Raw genomic sequence first — 15,077 nt, forward strand, 5'->3', positions numbered from 1 at the left:
GTGGGGGTGTGAGGGGCGGTGATGCAGGAGGGTGAGGGAGTGTGGAGGCTGTTGTAGGGCTGTGTGGAGGCATGAGGGCTGCTGAGGCTGGGGCTGAGCGTGCTGGCAGAGAGGGGCCAGGGGTGCAGGCGCAGGAAGGACGAGAGTCTTTTTCAGCTGAACTGATTCCATGGATGTTGGTGTCACGTGTTCAAGGGAGGAGAGGGTAGATGGGAGCAGCCGAAGGGGAGAGGTGAGCCAGGTCTTTGTTGTCTTGAGTTGTGTCAAGTGTCCGGTGCTGAGGCCACTCCTCTTGGAGGATTTCCCTGGAGGAAATGGTGCTTGTCTGAGCTCTGTGTCACCTCTGTCCCAGTGGGCATGAGGAGAGAGCTGGTACTGCTGTTGAGAGTCAACCCTTTTGTGAAGCCTTTGAGGCTCCTTGCCATTCTCCACTCCCAGAGCAGCCGAGCAAGCCTGGGTTTCCTGAGAGTGCAGTGAGTGGGCTGTGAGTGGCTGAGGGGCTGTGCCCAGAGGCTGCTGATCAGTGGCATAAAGTCCAGAGGGAGCCAAGTCTCAAGGGAAGTAGGTGCGGAATCATATCCATGAGGCCAAGCCTGTTCAACATTCTCACCAACGACATGGGCAGTGGGATTGTTGGCCCCTCAGAGAGTTGGCAGATGATGGAGCGGCTGAGGCAATGGATGGTTGTGCCGCGAGTGAGAGGGACGTGGAGACTGAGGGTTAAAGGAATCTCCTGAAGTTCAGGAGGAGGAAATGTGAAATGTGTTCCGCGTCTGGGCAGGAATAGCACTGGGCTCCAGGTCACGGCGTGGGCGGAGAGAGTGGGTAGCAGCTTGGCTGAGCAGGACCCTGTGGTGCTGGTGGAGAACAAAGGGACCACAAGGTCTCAATCCACCCGTACTTAAAAAGGCATCACCAGTGTTAAGGACAGTTTTCCAGAAACTTCTTGGAAGAATTGCCCGTGGACTTCTTGAAACTAGACCAGTTCAGGGCCACCAAGATTCTAAGGGGGCTGGAGAATCTTTCCTGGAGCGTAGCCTGAGAAAGCTGGGACTCCCAGGAGACGAGGATGGATGGGGGTGTCATCAGTGTGTGCAAGTCCCTGATGGCAGAGAATGCAGTGAAGGAGCCCAGCTGTTCTCAGCAGTGCAGCCATAAAGGACAAGAGCACAAGGGCATAAGGGAAACCAGATGGAATTCCGTGGCAAAGAATGCAAGCATTTTTCAAGGTGAGGCTGGACACAAAGTTGAAGAGGTGTGTGCCCTGGGAGATCCAAACCTGAGCAGTCCATGGATCTGGAAATCCTGCTCTTGTTGGGCCTGCTTGAGCAGAGGGGATGGAGGCACTGGCACTGCAGAGATCCTGCCTAAGTGGATGATATAATCCCCCTCTTTGCTGGGAGGGCTTGAGATTGCTGCTGGGAAGAGATTCTGTCAGGTGTGCTGGCATGGAGAGATTTACCCAGAACCGTTGATGGGCAAGAGAGCATTGATGTGTCAAAGGCTTTGGTATAGCAAGTGATGGGCTTGGGTCATGTTCTGGAAGGTCCCCCCTCTCCCCTGTTTCCCGTGCCAGTCTTGGTGGTTACTCTTAGGGATAGATTTCCTAAGAAATGTGTTGTGCCCTTTTGCATCCACCCCAATGGCCTGTTCATTTCCGGCCCTGGAAATCCGGGTGAGGATGTGAGGCCGAATTCCAAAAGAAGAGGAGGCGTGTAAGGCTTTGATGCAACAGAGCTTTATTGAGACAAAAGAATGAAGAGAGAAGAGAAAGACTTTGAAAAGAGCTGGTCTGAGGTGCAAGTCTAGCAAGCATCAGCTGATGTGTTTTGCTTGCAGGAGCTGTTGCCAGGGCACCGAGCTGGTGGTGTCAGGGCTGGTGCTGAGAGCCCTTAGCAGATGTAGCCACCCCTTCTGCCATAGCAGCCCAGGCCTCCCAGCCCATAGCCAAGGCCATAGCCAAAGCCACCAAAGCCTCCAGAGATGGGCTGTCCCTGGGCACTGAGTTCACTGCCAACAGCAGCTGAGGAGGTGGATCCGACGGCGGTGTTCTGGGGGAAGGAGGTCATGATGGGTCCCGGCAGGGTGATCAGCACGGGGGAAGGGTTGATGACAACGTGGGAGTCCTGGCATTGCAGGGCACAGGGCTCGTTGCAGCTGTTGGCCAGCGGGGTGGGTCCGCAGGGCTGGCAGCGGTTGTAGCAGGCCATGGGTGTGGTGTGGAGGGTCCCTGGAAGAGAGAGAGGAGTGAGGCAGGGCAGGGGTGTGGGGGTGTGAGGGGCGGTGATGCAGGAGGGTGAGGGAGTGTGGAGGCTGTTGTGGGGCTGTGGGGAGGCGTGAGGGCTGCTGAGGCTGGGGCCGAGCGTGCTGGCAGAGAGGGGCCAGGGGTGCAGAAGCAGGAGGGTCAGGGACTTGATGCTCACCTGTTGTCAGCAGGAGCAGAAGGAGAAGGTGTGAGGAGAAGTGTGTGAGGGAGAGAGGCACTGGGCCGGCTTTTATGGTGGTTGTGGAGGGGCGGGACAGCCTTGTCCCATGGCCTTGGGGCATTTTGCGGGCTGCAGCTCTTGGCCTGCCCAGCCTGGCGAGTCATGAGCTGGAGAGTGTTTTCCTTCCCACAATTCGGCAGTGTCATGTCCTGCTCTTAAAGTCGTGTCCATGTGACCTTGGCGGCAGCTTTTAAATGCAAGTAATAAAGACCAAAGTTGGGTGATGATGATGTTTTTCAGGGAGGGCTGGAGACGTGACAGGAGCTTTGGACAGTGGGATGTCATCAGTGAGGTCAGCCTGTGGAACTCGTGTTTTTGGGTTTGTGGTTGTGCTGGGAAGAGCAGCCCCGTTCCATGCCAGCTCTGTCAGGATGGTTGGGATTTGCAGGTGTACTTGGGATGAGAGATCTGGAAGCTTTCATCACGTTCTCTCCGTCCCCACCTTGGCTCCATGTCTCCAGGCCTGTCTATATGCTTCTCCTTTCCTGTTGGACATGAGAAAGGAATTCCTGGGATTTAGGGAGGCCTCCCATGCTCACCACAGTCTTGTGTTGGTTCATCCCTAGTGCTCATCTTACCTGGGCCGTGTGGAGGTCACAGAGCTGGGCTGGGCTCTTACACGTGGAAAGGAAAACACGTGAAGGATAAGGAGAACAAGACCCATGAGGAGGAGCAGCTGAAGGAAGTTGGGATGTTCAATTTTGAGAAAAAGAGGGTTGGCCTTCTGCTCTCTAGAGGTACCTGAATGGAAATCCTTTGATGTTAGCCTTGTCTCCCTTTTCCTGAGCCATAGGAGAAGAGGGGATGGAGTTTCCCCAGCAGAGGCGGAGTTTTTATTAGGGAAAATTACTTCATGGAAAGAGTTGTCAAGCCCTCTCAATGGCTGCTCAGGACAGTGGTGCAGTCACCATTGCTGGAGGCATTTAGAAGCTGCGGAGATGTGGCCTGTGGGGATATGTTTCATGGTGGACTTGGAAGTGATGGGGGAAGGGTTGGACTGGATGATAGTTTACATTTGGGTCTTCTCCAAATAAAATGTTTCTAAGATTGGTGGCCTCCACAAAGCTTGGTTTACAGTTGGACTCAATGTCAAGCGTCTTTTTCAGCTGAACTGATTCCATGGATGTTGGTGTCACGTGTTCAAGGGAGGAGAGGGTAGATGGGAGCAGCCGAAGGGGAGAGGTGAGCCAGGTCTTTGTTGTCTTGAGTTGTGTCAAGTGTCCGGTGCTGAGGCCACTCCTCTTGGAGGATTTCCCTGGAGGAAATGGTGCTTGTCTGAGCTCTGTGTCACCTCTGTCCCAGTGGGCATGAGGAGAGAGCTGGTACTGCTGTTGAGGTCAACCCTTTTGTGAAGCCTTTGAGGCTCCTTGCCATTCTCCACTCCCAGAGCAGCCGAGCAAGCCTGGGTTTCCTGAGAGTGCAGTGAGTGGGCTGTGAGTGGCTGAGGGGCTGTGCCCAGAGGCTGCTGATCAGTGGCATAAAGTCCAGAGGGAGCCAAGTCTCAAGGGAAGTAGGTGCGGAATCATATCCATGAGGCCAAGCCTGTTCAACATTCTCACCAACGACATGGGCAGTGGGATTGTTGGCCCCTCAGAGAGTTGGCAGATGATGGAGCGGCTGAGGCAATGGATGGTTGTGCCGCGAGTGAGAGGGACGTGGAGACTGAGGGTTAAAGGAATCTCCTGAAGTTCAGGAGGAGGAAATGTGAAATGTGTTCCGCGTCTGGGCAGGAATAGCACTGGGCTCCAGGTCACGGCGTGGGCGGAGAGAGTGGGTAGCAGCTTGGCTGAGCAGGACCCTGTGGTGCTGGTGGAGAACAAAGGGACCACAAGGTCTCAATCCACCCGTACTTAAAAAGGCATCACCAGTGTTAAGGACAGTTTTCAGAAACTTCTTGGAAGAATTGCCCGTGGACTTCTTGAAACTAGACCAGTTCAGGGCCACCAAGATTCTAAGGGGGCTGGAGAATCTTTCCTGGAGCGTAGCCTGAGAAAGCTGGGACTCCCAGGAGACGAGGATGGATGGGGGTGTCATCAGTGTGTGCAAGTCCCTGATGGCAGAGAATGCAGTGAAGGAGCCCAGCTGTTCTCAGCAGTGCAACCATGAAGGACAAGAGCACAAGGGCATAAGGGAAACCAGATGGAATTCCGTGGCAAAGAATGCAAGCATTTTTCGAGGTGAGGCTGGACACAAAGTTGAAGAGGTGTGTGCCCTGGGAGATCCAAACCTGAGCAGTCCATGGATCTGGAAATCCTGCTCTTGTTGGGCCTGCTTGAGCAGAGGGGATGGAGGCACTGGCACTGCAGAGATCCTGCCTAAGTGGATGATATAATCCCCCTCTTTGCTGGGAGGGCTTGAGATTGCTGCTGGGAAGAGATTCTGTCAGGTGTGTGCTGGCATGGAGAGATTTACCCAGAACCGTTGATGGGCAAGAGAGCATTGATGTGTCAAAGGCTTTGGTATAGCAAGTGATGGGCTTGGGTCATGTTCTGGAAGGTCCCCCCTCTCCCCTGTTTCCCGTGCCAGTCTTGGTGGTTACTCTTAGGGATAGATTTCCTAAGAAATGTGTTGTGCCCTTTTGCATCCACCCCAATGGCCTGTTCATTTCCGGCCCTGGAAATCCGGGTGAGGATGTGAGGCCGAATTCCAAAAGAAGAGGAGGCGTGTAAGGCTTTGATGCAACAGAGCTTTATTGAGACAAAAGAATGAAGAGAGAAGAGAAGACTTTGAAAAGAGCTGGTCTGAGTAAGTCAGCAAGCATCAGCTGATGTGTTTTGCTTGCAGGAGCTGTTGCCAGGGCACGAGCTGGTGGTGTCAGGGCTGGTGCATAGGCCCTTAGCAGATGTAGCCACCCCTTCTGCCATAGCAGCCCAGGCCTCCCAGCCCATAGCCAAGGCCATAGCCAAAGCCACCAAAGCCTCCAGAGATGGGCTGTCCCTGGGCACTGAGTTCACTGCCAACAGCAGCTGAGGAGGTGGATCCGACGGCGGTGTTCTGGGGGAAGGAGGTCATGATGGGTCCCGGCAGGGTGATCAGCACGGGGAAGGGTTGATGACAACGTGGGAGTCCTGGCATTGCAGGGCACAGGGCTCGTTGCAGCTGTTGGCCAGCGGGTGGGTCCGCAGGGCTGGCAGCGGTTGTAGCAGGCCATGGGTGTGGTGTGGAGGGTCCCTGGAAGAGAGAGAGGAGTGAGGCAGGGCAGGGGTGTGGGGGTGTGAGGGGCGGTGATGCAGGAGGGTGAGGGAGTGTGGAGGCTGTTGTGGGGCTGTGGGGAGGCGTGAGGGCTGCTGAGGCTGGGGCCGAGCGTGCTGGCAGAGAGGGGCCAGGGGTGCAGAAGCAGGAGGGTCAGGGACTTGATGCTCACCTGTTGTCAGCAGGAGCAGAAGGAGAAGGTGTGAGGAGAAGTGTGTGAGGGAGAGAAGCACTGGGCCGGCTTTTATGGTGGTTGTGGAGGGGCGGGACAGCCTTGTCCCATGGCCTTGGGGCATTTTGCGGGCAGCAGCTGTTTCGTGGCCCAGCCTGGTGAGTGATGAGGTTGGGAGTGTTTTCCTTCTCGCAACTCTTCAGTGTCATGTCCTTCTCTTGAGGCTATGTCCATCTGACCTTGATTGCAGCTTTAATGTGTGAGTTTCAGTGACCAAACCTGGTGATGATGATGTTTTTCAAGGAGCCTTGAAGTCATGATGAAAGCTTTGTGGAGATGGGGTGTCATTAGTGAGATCGCCCTATGTGCTGTGGTATGTTCGTGTTTTGTGAAGAGGTGCCTCCGTGTCCATCTGACCTTGGTGGCAGCGTTAAAGTGAGAGTTGGTGTTTGGGAAGGTTTTCATTGAAGATGGGCATCAGAGAAACCAGAATAAACAACAAAAGCTTAGGAAAAATATGGGTGTCATCAGTGAGGTCACCCTTTGGCACCTGTGTGATTTAGTTTGTGGGTGTGTTGTGAAGAGGGGCCCTCTTCACCCTGCCAGGCGTGTCTGGCCTTTGCGGCTGGGCCAGACATTAGGACCTGCCCGTTCCAGTACTTTTACTCCCTCCCACCTTGTCCATGGCTTTCCAGAGACCTTGTTCCTGCAGACAAGGATGGGACAATTTTTTTCTTCTGCAAAGCACTGCCAAGAGCAGGTCAGAGAAGAAGATAATGAGAAGTTAGCATGAATTTTGGAAGGCAAAATCCTGTATTAGTGACCTCTGTGTTACCTACAGAGAAGAACAGCTAACTGTGGATGATGGGAGAGACATGGCTGGTGTTTACCTCCAGCTTTTACCAAGGGTTTTTACAGTGTCTCCTATGGCATCATCCCAGACTATCTCAGAATGTACAGGTCATGTAAGTGATCACTGAAGTCAACTGCTATGTTTATATAATGTGTAACGTTCTGGACCAAGAGCCTTGCGATCCGAAGTCCAGGTGCAGTCAAGTCTCAAGGGAAGTAGGTCAAGAGTCTTATCCATGGAGCCAACACTGATCAACATCCTCAATATTCAGGTGGGTGTGTGCAGGCACTTCTGGGCATCCCAGGGGAGGAAGCCCATGGACTTATTGAAGCAAGACCGGTGCAAGACCACCAAGGTCAAGTAAGGGCTGGAGAATCTTTCACAGAGGATTGAGATACATGGGACTCCCAGGAGACAAGGCTGGACAGGGGGGCATCATCAGTGTGTGCAAATTCCTGTTTGCAGGGGATGAAGTTAAGGGAGCCTGGCTGATCTCAGCAATGCAACCATGAGGGAAAAGAGGGCAAGGGCAGAAAGTGAAAAACAGATTGAATTCCATGGGCACAAAAGGCAAAGAAACTTTCATTGTGAGGGTAGTCCAGAGAGGGAAGAGGTGGTGGATGTTGTCTGTCCTTGATGATCCAGCCCTGACTGTCTTCCTGGTCCTGGAAAATCCTTGTCCTGCCTTGAGGGTTCCAGGGTTCCTGTCCAAGTGGAACTGATTGTTTTTTTCTGGTTTGCCAGTGAGGGTTAGAGGGTCCTGCTAGGGAGGAGACTTTGTCAAGTATGTGCTGCCATGGGAGTGGCTTTGCCAGAGACATGCCACAGGAGAGCATTGATGTGTCAAAGCCTTTGATGTATCAGGTGATGGGCTTGGTGTCATGTTCTGGAAGGTCGTCGCCACGCCTCCCTTACATCCCTTGCTGATCCTGGTTGGTACTGAATGGTGAACATCTTTACTAAGGAAGGTGTTTTGCCTCTCCGCCATCCACCCCAATGGCCTGTTCATTCCTGCCATTGTGTTGGGTGAGGATATGAGACCACTGGAATTCAAAACCAGAGGAAGCATGCTAAGGCTTTGATGCAACAGAGCTTTATTGAGGCAAAAAAAAAAACTGAAGAGAAAGGAGAAAGAATTTGAAGGAAGTTGATCAGCGGTGCAGTCAGAGCAACCATCTCCTGCTTTACTTGTGGGAGCTGTTGCCAGGGCGCCGAGCTGGTGGGGTCAGGAAGTGGTGCCGAGAGCCCTTAGCAGATGTAGCCACCCTTCTGCCATAGCAGCCCAGGCCTCCCAGCCATAGCCATAGCCAAGGCCGTAGCCAAAGCCACCAAATCCACCAGAGATGGGCTGTCCCTGGGCACTGGGCGTTCACTAACCAACAGCAGCCGAGGGAGGTGGATCCGACAGCGGTGTGTCTGGGGAAGGAGGTCATGATGGGTCCCGGCAGGGTACCCAGCACAGGGGACAGGCTGGATGATAACACGGGAGTCTGGCATTGCAGGCACAGGGGCTCGTTGCAGCTGTTGGCCAGCGGGGTGGGTCCCGCAGGGTCGGCAGAGGTCGTAGCAGGCCATGGTGTGGTGTGGAGGGTTCTGGAAGAGAGAGAGGAGTGAGGCAGGGGCAGGGGTGTGGGGGTGTGAGGGGCGGTGATGCAGGAGGGTGAGTGTGGAGGCTGTTGTGGGGCTTTGGGAGGTGTGAGGGCTGCTGAGGCTGGGGCCCAAGAATGCTGGAGAGAGGGGTCAGGGAGTGCAGGAGCAGGAGGGTCAGAGACTTGAGACTCACCTGTTTTCAGCAGGAGCAGAAGCAGAAGGCGTGAGGAGAAGTGTGTGAGGGAGAGAGGCTCTGGGCCGGCTTTTATGCTGGTTGTGGAGGGGCGGGACAGCCTTGTCCCATGGCCTTGGGGCATTTTGGAGGCCTCAGCTCTTGGCCTGCCGAGTCTGGTGAGTCATGAGCTGGGGAGTGTTTTCCTTCCCCTCAATTTGGCAGTTTGATGTCCTGCTCTTGATGCCGTGTCCATATGACCTTCAGCTTTGAAATGAAAGTTTTTATTTGGCAGGATTTGCATGGAAGATGCATGTCAGAGAATGCAGAATAGACAACAATAACTTAGCGGTGTCATCAGAGTGGCCATCCTGTTTGCTCTTGTGTGGTTTGGGTTTGTGGGTGTGTTGTATGAATGGGCCCCATTCTATTGCATCCTTGTCCGACTGGTCTGGGCTTTGCAGCTCTGCCATGTGTGAGGAGTTGATCCTTCCATCATGGTCATTCCTCCCCACATCACCACCAGGTGGCCAGACCTGTCCTTCTGACCGGCCTTTCTCATTGTTTCTGCTCTGGCTTTGACACCCTGGTGTTTCTGGTATGACACGTTCAAGGAACAGCTGCTGAGGGATGTGGAGAGCAAGACTTTTGAGTAGTGGTTGTATGATCTGCGGATTTTTAGATGCAGACAAAGCAGCCAGAGGAGAGATCTTCTCTCTCTCCACAGCTTTCTGAAAAGTTTTTTTGCGAGACTCTTGTTGCTCTTTTCTCCCTTTTAGCAAGTGATGGCACAAGTGAAAATGGCCTTGAGTTACTAAACCTTGAGTTTACGTGGTCATGGGCAGCCTTGTTGAGCAGTTCCTGCTTGAGCAGGTTGGGTTGGATTCCACGATCTCCTACACAAACAGAGGGGGATGGGACAAGGGGAAATTTCTTCCCACTGCCGGAGGGTAGGGTTAGATGGGATACTGGGATGAAATTCTTCCCTGTGTGGGGGATGAGGTCCTGGCACAGGTTGCCCAGAGAAGCTGTGACTGCCACGACCCCGGTAGTGTTTGAGGCTGGGTTGGCCAGGGCTTGGAGCAAGCTGGGATAGTGGAAGAGGTCTTTGTCCACGGCAGGGGCTGGAATGAGAGAGTCCGCAAGGTCCTTTCCAAGCCAAACCATTCTACGATGAGTCTTTGGTCACGTCCAAGGGGTTCCTTGAGCACTAGTGATTCCCTTTGGTGTGATTGTGCTTCCTGGGATGGGCACAGAGTCCTGCTGAGGGAGAAAGTTCCTCACCAGGGAGCAGAATGAAGCCCTCACAATCCAATGAGAATGGTCAGTGATAGACTTGTCTGTGGCACTGAATGGATACACCCAAGGGCTCTGAGGGAGCTGGTGGAACTGCTCTCAAGCCACTTGCTATTCTTTGCCAGCAGTCCTGGCTGACTGGGGAGGTCCCAGTTGATGGAGGCTTGCAAATGGGATTCTCCCCTAGAAGAAGGGCCAGAAGAAGAGTCTGGGCAACTCCAGGCCTATCAGTCTGAGGCCAGTGCTGCAGAAGCTGCTGGAGCAGATCATCTTGAGAGTATTTAATGGCCCCTGCAGGACAACCAGGTGATCAGGCCCAGCCAGCCTGAGTTTAGCAAAGTCAGATCCTTCTTGACCAACCTCATCACCTGAGGTGATGATGTGACCTCCTCAGTAAATGAGGGAATGGCTGTGGATGATTTTTACTTGGAATGTAGTAAATACTTAAATCTCCAGGCTTGGGAAGGAGTGACTAGAAAGCTGCCTGTGGGAAAAGGATCTGGGAGTGCTGGTCGACAGGTCGCTGCACATGGTCCAATGTGTCCCCAGATGGCCATGAAAACCAATAGCATCCTGGCTTTTATCACCTATAGTGGGGCCAGCAAGTCCATGGCAGTGACTGTCCCACTGTATTGGATACTGGTGAGGCCACACCCTGAATCTGAGCTCAGTTTTAGGCTCCTCAGAGCAAGAAAGATATTGAGGTGCTCGAGGATGTCCAAAGAACAAGGATGTTGGTGAAGAATCTACAGAACCATTTCTGTGAGGAGCAGCTGAGGGAAGGCTGGTTGCTTTGTCTGGGCACCAGGTCAGCTTGAACTAATTGATTCCCCCAGGTTCCTTGTGCACTCCTGGATTCCAGCGCTGGGATGTTCAGAGATTCCCGGTGGAGAGGAGTTGGACAAATGTTTGCTGCCATTGAGAGGTTGTGTTGGAGATATGGGCACAAGTGCATTGGTGTGTCCAAGGCTTTGGGAAAAGGAAGGGCTTGAGCTCTATTCTGGAAACCCAGTGGATGGTTCTGCTGTTGACAGATATCCCAGGAGAGGTCTTGTGGCCCCTTTTGCACCCACACTGATGGGCTGTTGGCTCCTGACTTTGTGCTAGGTGAAATTGCAAGAGCTCTGGTAGAACAAAGGAGGAGGAGACGTCTCAGGCTATGTTACAAGGATACTTTATTGAGGCAAAAGAAGTATAAGGCAGGAGAAACAAGTAGAAGGGAGATGGTGTGAGGTACAATAAGGGTGACCATCAGTCGAGGTGCTTTGCTTGCAGGAGCTGTTGCCAGGGCACCGAGCTGGTGGTGTCAGGGGTAGTGCCGAGGGCCCTTAGCAGATGTAGCCGCCCCTTCTGCCATAGCAGCCCAGGCCTCCCAGCCCGTAGCCAAATCCACGGCCGTAGCCAAGGCCGTAGCCAAAGCCACCAAATCCACCAGAGATGGGCTGTCCCTGCACACTGAGTTCACTACCAACAGCAGCCGAGGAGGTGGATCCGACGGCGGTGTTCTGGGGGAAGGAGGTCATGATGGGTCCTGGCAGGGTGACCAGCACCGGGGAAGGGTTGGTGACGACGCGGGAGTCCTGGCACTGGCGGGCACAGGGCTCATTGCAGCTGTTGGCCAGCGGGGTGGGTCCGCAGGGCTGGCAGAGGTTGTAGCAGGCCATGGCTGTGGTGTGGAGGATCCCTGGAAGAGAGAGAGGATTGAGACAGGGCAGGGGGGTGTGAGGGGTGCGAGGGACAGTGATGCAGGAGGGTGAGGGAGTGTGGAGGCTGTTGTGGGGCTGTGGGGAGGTATGAAGATTGCTGAGGCTGGGGCCGAGCATGCTGGAAGAGAGGTGCCAGGGGTGCAGGAGCAGGAGGGTCAGGGGCTTGAGACTCACCTGGTTGTCAGCAGGAGTAGAAGGAGAAGGTGTGAGGAGAAATGTGTGAGGGAGACAGGCCCTGAGTCGGCTTTTATGCTGGTTGTGGAGGGGCGGGCCAGCCTCGGCCGATGCCCTTGAGGCATTTCTCAGGCAGCAGCTTTTGCCTGGCCCAGACTGGTGAATCTTCAGGCAGGGAGTGTTTTCCTTCCCACATCTGTGCAGTTTGATGTCCTGCTCTTGAGTCCGTGTCCGTCTGACCTTTGCGGCCGCTTTTAAGTGGGAGTATTAGAGAAATATTCTTTTGCTGAGGAGGCATGTCGGGGCAGTTTGAAGAAGTGACCCAAGCTTTGAAGGGGTGGGGTGTCATCGGTCACCCTCTGCCACTGGTTGTGGTTGCATTTAGAAGAGGGGCCTGTTTTCCTCACAGCCCTGTCAGGCTAGTCTGGGCTTTGCAGCTCTGCCAGGTATTGGGACCTGCCCTACCAGTGCATTTTTTCCCTTTTCCTTTGTAAACACCTTTCCAGGGACCTTGTTCCTGCAGACAAGGATGGGACAATTATTTTCACCTGGAAAGCATTGTCAGTGCAGGTTGGACAAGAAGGTGAAAAGGAGCAGTTAGAGTTGATTTTGGAGGGCAAAATTGTATCTTAGTGACTTCTGTGTTACCTGCAGAGAAGAAAATCTTATTGTTAATGATGCGAGAGTCATGGCCTCTGTTTACCTCCACCTCTTAGCATTGTCTTTGACACTGTCTCCTACTGCATCATTCCAAACTATCCAAGAATGTACAGGTGGTGTAAACAGTCAGTGAGGTGAACTGCTATTATTTATCAAATATTTAACAGGCCGGGCCAGGAGGCTTGTGATCCAAAGTCCAGATGAAATCAAGTCTCAAGTGATGCTGGCTCAAGGGTTGTGTTCCTGGAGCCAATGCTGTTCAGCCTCCTCAACAATAATGTGGGTTGGTGTGAGCACTTCTGGCCTACCCTGGGAAAGAAGCCCATGGATTTAGTGAAACAAGATCAGCTCTGCACCACATGGATAATGCAAGTGTTGGAGAGTCTTTCCTAGAGAGGCTGGGAGAGCTCTCAGGACTCTCAGGAGACAAGGATGGACAGGGGAATGTCATAAATGTGTGCAAATCTCTGATGGCAGGAAACAAAGTCGAGGCAGCCTGGCTGTTCTCAGCACATGTAAAGAAAAAGAGGGCAAGGGCATGAATGAAAACAGGTGGCATTTCATGGGCAGAGCAGAGGATCCTTTTTCAGTGTGTGGGTGGTGACAAAGTGGAAGAGGTGGAGCAGTCTCTGTCCTGGGAGATCCATGCCCAATGGCCATGCTCCTGGACATCCTTCTCTTGGTAGGCCTGCTTAAACAGAGGGGATGGAAGCACTTGCACTCCTGAGTTTCTCTAAAAGTTGATGACGTCGTAACTGCTTTTTTGGAGGGTTTGAGAGTCCCTCTGGAAAGAGAGACTGTCAAGTGTGTGCTTGATGCCTTGAGAGGCCTCCTAGAAATAGAGACAAGACAGGAGTAAGGGAATTATGCACAGAGTGACTTTGCCAGAACACTGAGCAAGGCATTGTTATGTCAAAGCCTTTGTTGTAGCAAGTGATGGGCTTGTGACTTTTTCTGGAATTTCCCACCCCTGTGTTTCCCCCTGGCTTTGTGTTTCTACTGGAGGGGCCATCTTTGCTATGACAATATTTGTGGTTCTTTTCCACCTTCCCTGAGAGTCTGTGCAGCCCTGGTTTGTGTAAAGTCAGATTGTGAGACTACTGGAAGAAAAAAAGGAGAGATCTGTTGTGTTGGGATGCAAGAGAACTTTATTAAGCAGAAGGAATGAAGAGACAGGAGCAGACAGTGGAAGGAATCTGGTGTGACATGCAAGTAGAGTGACCATCAGCTGAGATGCTTTCCTTGTGGGAGCTGTTGCCTGAGCCCCAAGCTGGTGGTGTCAGGGCTGGTGCCAAGGGCCCTTAGCAGATGTAGCCACCCCTTCTGCCATAGCAGCCCAGGCCTCCCAGCCCATAGCCAAATCCATGGCCATAGCCAAAGCCGTAGTCAAAGCCACCAAATCCACCAGAGATGGGCTGTCCCTGCACACTGAGTTTGCTACCAACAGCAGCCGAGGAGGTGGATCCGACAGCGGTGTTCTGGGGGAAGGAGGTCATGATGGGTCCTGGCAGGGTGACCAGCACGGGGGAAGGGCTGGATGACAACACGGGAGTCCTGGCATTGCAGGGCACAGGGCTTGTTGGCCAGCGGGGTGGGTCCGCAGGGGCGGCAGGGGTCGTAGCAGGCCATGGGTGTGGTGTGGAGGTTTCCTGGAAGAGAGAGGGGAGTGAGGCAGGGCAGGGTGTGGGGGTGTGAGGGGCAGTGATGAAGGAGGGTGAAGGAGTGTGGAGGCTGTTGTGGGGCTGTGGGGAGGCGTGAGGGCTGCTGAGGCTGGGGCTGAGTGTGCTGGCAGAGAGGGGCCAAGGGGTGCAGGAGCAGGAGGGTCAGAGACTTGATGCTCACCTGGTTGTCAGCAGGAGCAGAAGGAGAAGGTGTGAGGAGAAGTGTGTGAGGGAGAGAGGCACTGGGCCGGTTTTTATGCTGGTCCTAGAGAGATGGGACAGCCTTGTCCCCTGCTCTTGGGGCATTTTTTAGGCAGCAGCTCTTGGTTGGCTGAGTCTCGTAAGTCCTCAGTTTGGGAGCGTTTTCGTTCCCACAATTTGGCAGTGTCATGTCCTACTCTTGAAGACATGTCCATGTGTCCTTGGAGGCAGCTTTAAAGTGAGAGTTGGTCTCTGGGAGCTTTTGATTGTTCCGTGTGTGTCAGGGAGGGCTGAATAAACAACCAGAGCCCAGGAGATGTGCGATGTCTTCAGTGAGGTCATATTGCGGCATTTGTGTGCTGTGGTTTGTGGGTGCCGTGTGAGGACTCAGCTCATCCCCTTTTGTCTTGAATGAGATCAAGAGAGAGGAACTGGAAAGCCAGGTACTGGTCAGGATGGATTTGTTTCATTTTTATGGTCCATTTGGATTTGTGAAAATTACATGACAATGAACCATTTCATTTTAAGTGTATTTCTTGACATCATTAAGAAATTCAAAAAACAAACAACTAATGGTGTCCGATTCCTTTTTTACCAAGGCTGGTCTGTGACTTCAATTCACTTATTCTGTATTCAAGCCGTAAAGTTTCATATCTTATGAATGGAGCAGGACTTGTCCCTGTACCATTGTGGGAAAAGGGACCCCCAGTCTCCAGATCAGGACTGGGGAGAAGTGTTGTGATGAGGCCATGGGAGGTGACTCTGGGTGTCTCCTGAACACTGGTGAGGTCCCACGTGTGGTGTTCTGAACAGTTCTGGGCTTGCCATGTGTAAATGAAGTAGATTTAGTGAAAGAAAAGCAGTTCAGGGCCAGTAAGATTCCAAAGGGTCTGGAGGATCATTCCCAGAGGAGA

At 53.3% G+C, this 15,077-nt stretch overlaps 2 protein-coding genes and 2 pseudogenes across 3 annotated transcripts; all 4 read right to left on the reverse strand.

Moving 5' to 3' along the window:
* Positions 1-1,716: 1,716 nt before the first annotated feature.
* LOC120409783 (feather beta keratin-like) lies at positions 1,717-2,562 on the reverse strand. The gene is made up of 2 exons (XM_039550072.1): positions 2,424-2,562; positions 1,717-2,230 (listed from the first exon to the last, which is right to left on the reverse strand). The coding sequence occupies exons 1-2, from the start codon at positions 2,545-2,547 to the stop codon at positions 1,893-1,895; spliced, it is 462 nt and encodes a 153-aa protein (XP_039406006.1). The 5' UTR covers positions 2,548-2,562; the 3' UTR covers positions 1,717-1,892.
* A 2,732-nt stretch (positions 2,563-5,294) lies between these two features.
* On the reverse strand, positions 5,295-5,637 carry LOC120409786 (annotated as a pseudogene).
* Positions 5,638-10,919: 5,282 nt separating this feature from the next.
* On the reverse strand, positions 10,920-14,174 carry LOC120409784 (feather beta keratin-like). Of its 2 annotated transcripts, none has more exons than XM_039550074.1 (2): positions 14,144-14,174; positions 10,920-11,445 (listed from the first exon to the last, which is right to left on the reverse strand). In XM_039550074.1, exon 2 carries the CDS (start codon positions 11,423-11,425, stop codon positions 11,090-11,092), a length of 336 nt encoding a protein of 111 aa, XP_039406008.1. In that variant the 5' UTR covers positions 11,426-11,445; positions 14,144-14,174; the 3' UTR covers positions 10,920-11,089. The 2 variants fall into 2 exon arrangements, with proteins under 2 accessions (XP_039406008.1, XP_039406007.1); XM_039550073.1 differs by lacking the exon at positions 14,144-14,174 and adding an exon at positions 11,642-12,151.
* LOC120409785 lies at positions 13,023-13,930 on the reverse strand (annotated as a pseudogene).
* Positions 14,175-15,077: the final 903 nt, after the last annotated feature.

Source organism: Corvus cornix, chromosome 2 (genome assembly GCF_000738735.6).
Source record: "Corvus cornix cornix isolate S_Up_H32 chromosome 2, ASM73873v5, whole genome shotgun sequence".
NCBI classification, from domain to species: domain Eukaryota; kingdom Metazoa; phylum Chordata; class Aves; order Passeriformes; family Corvidae; genus Corvus; species Corvus cornix.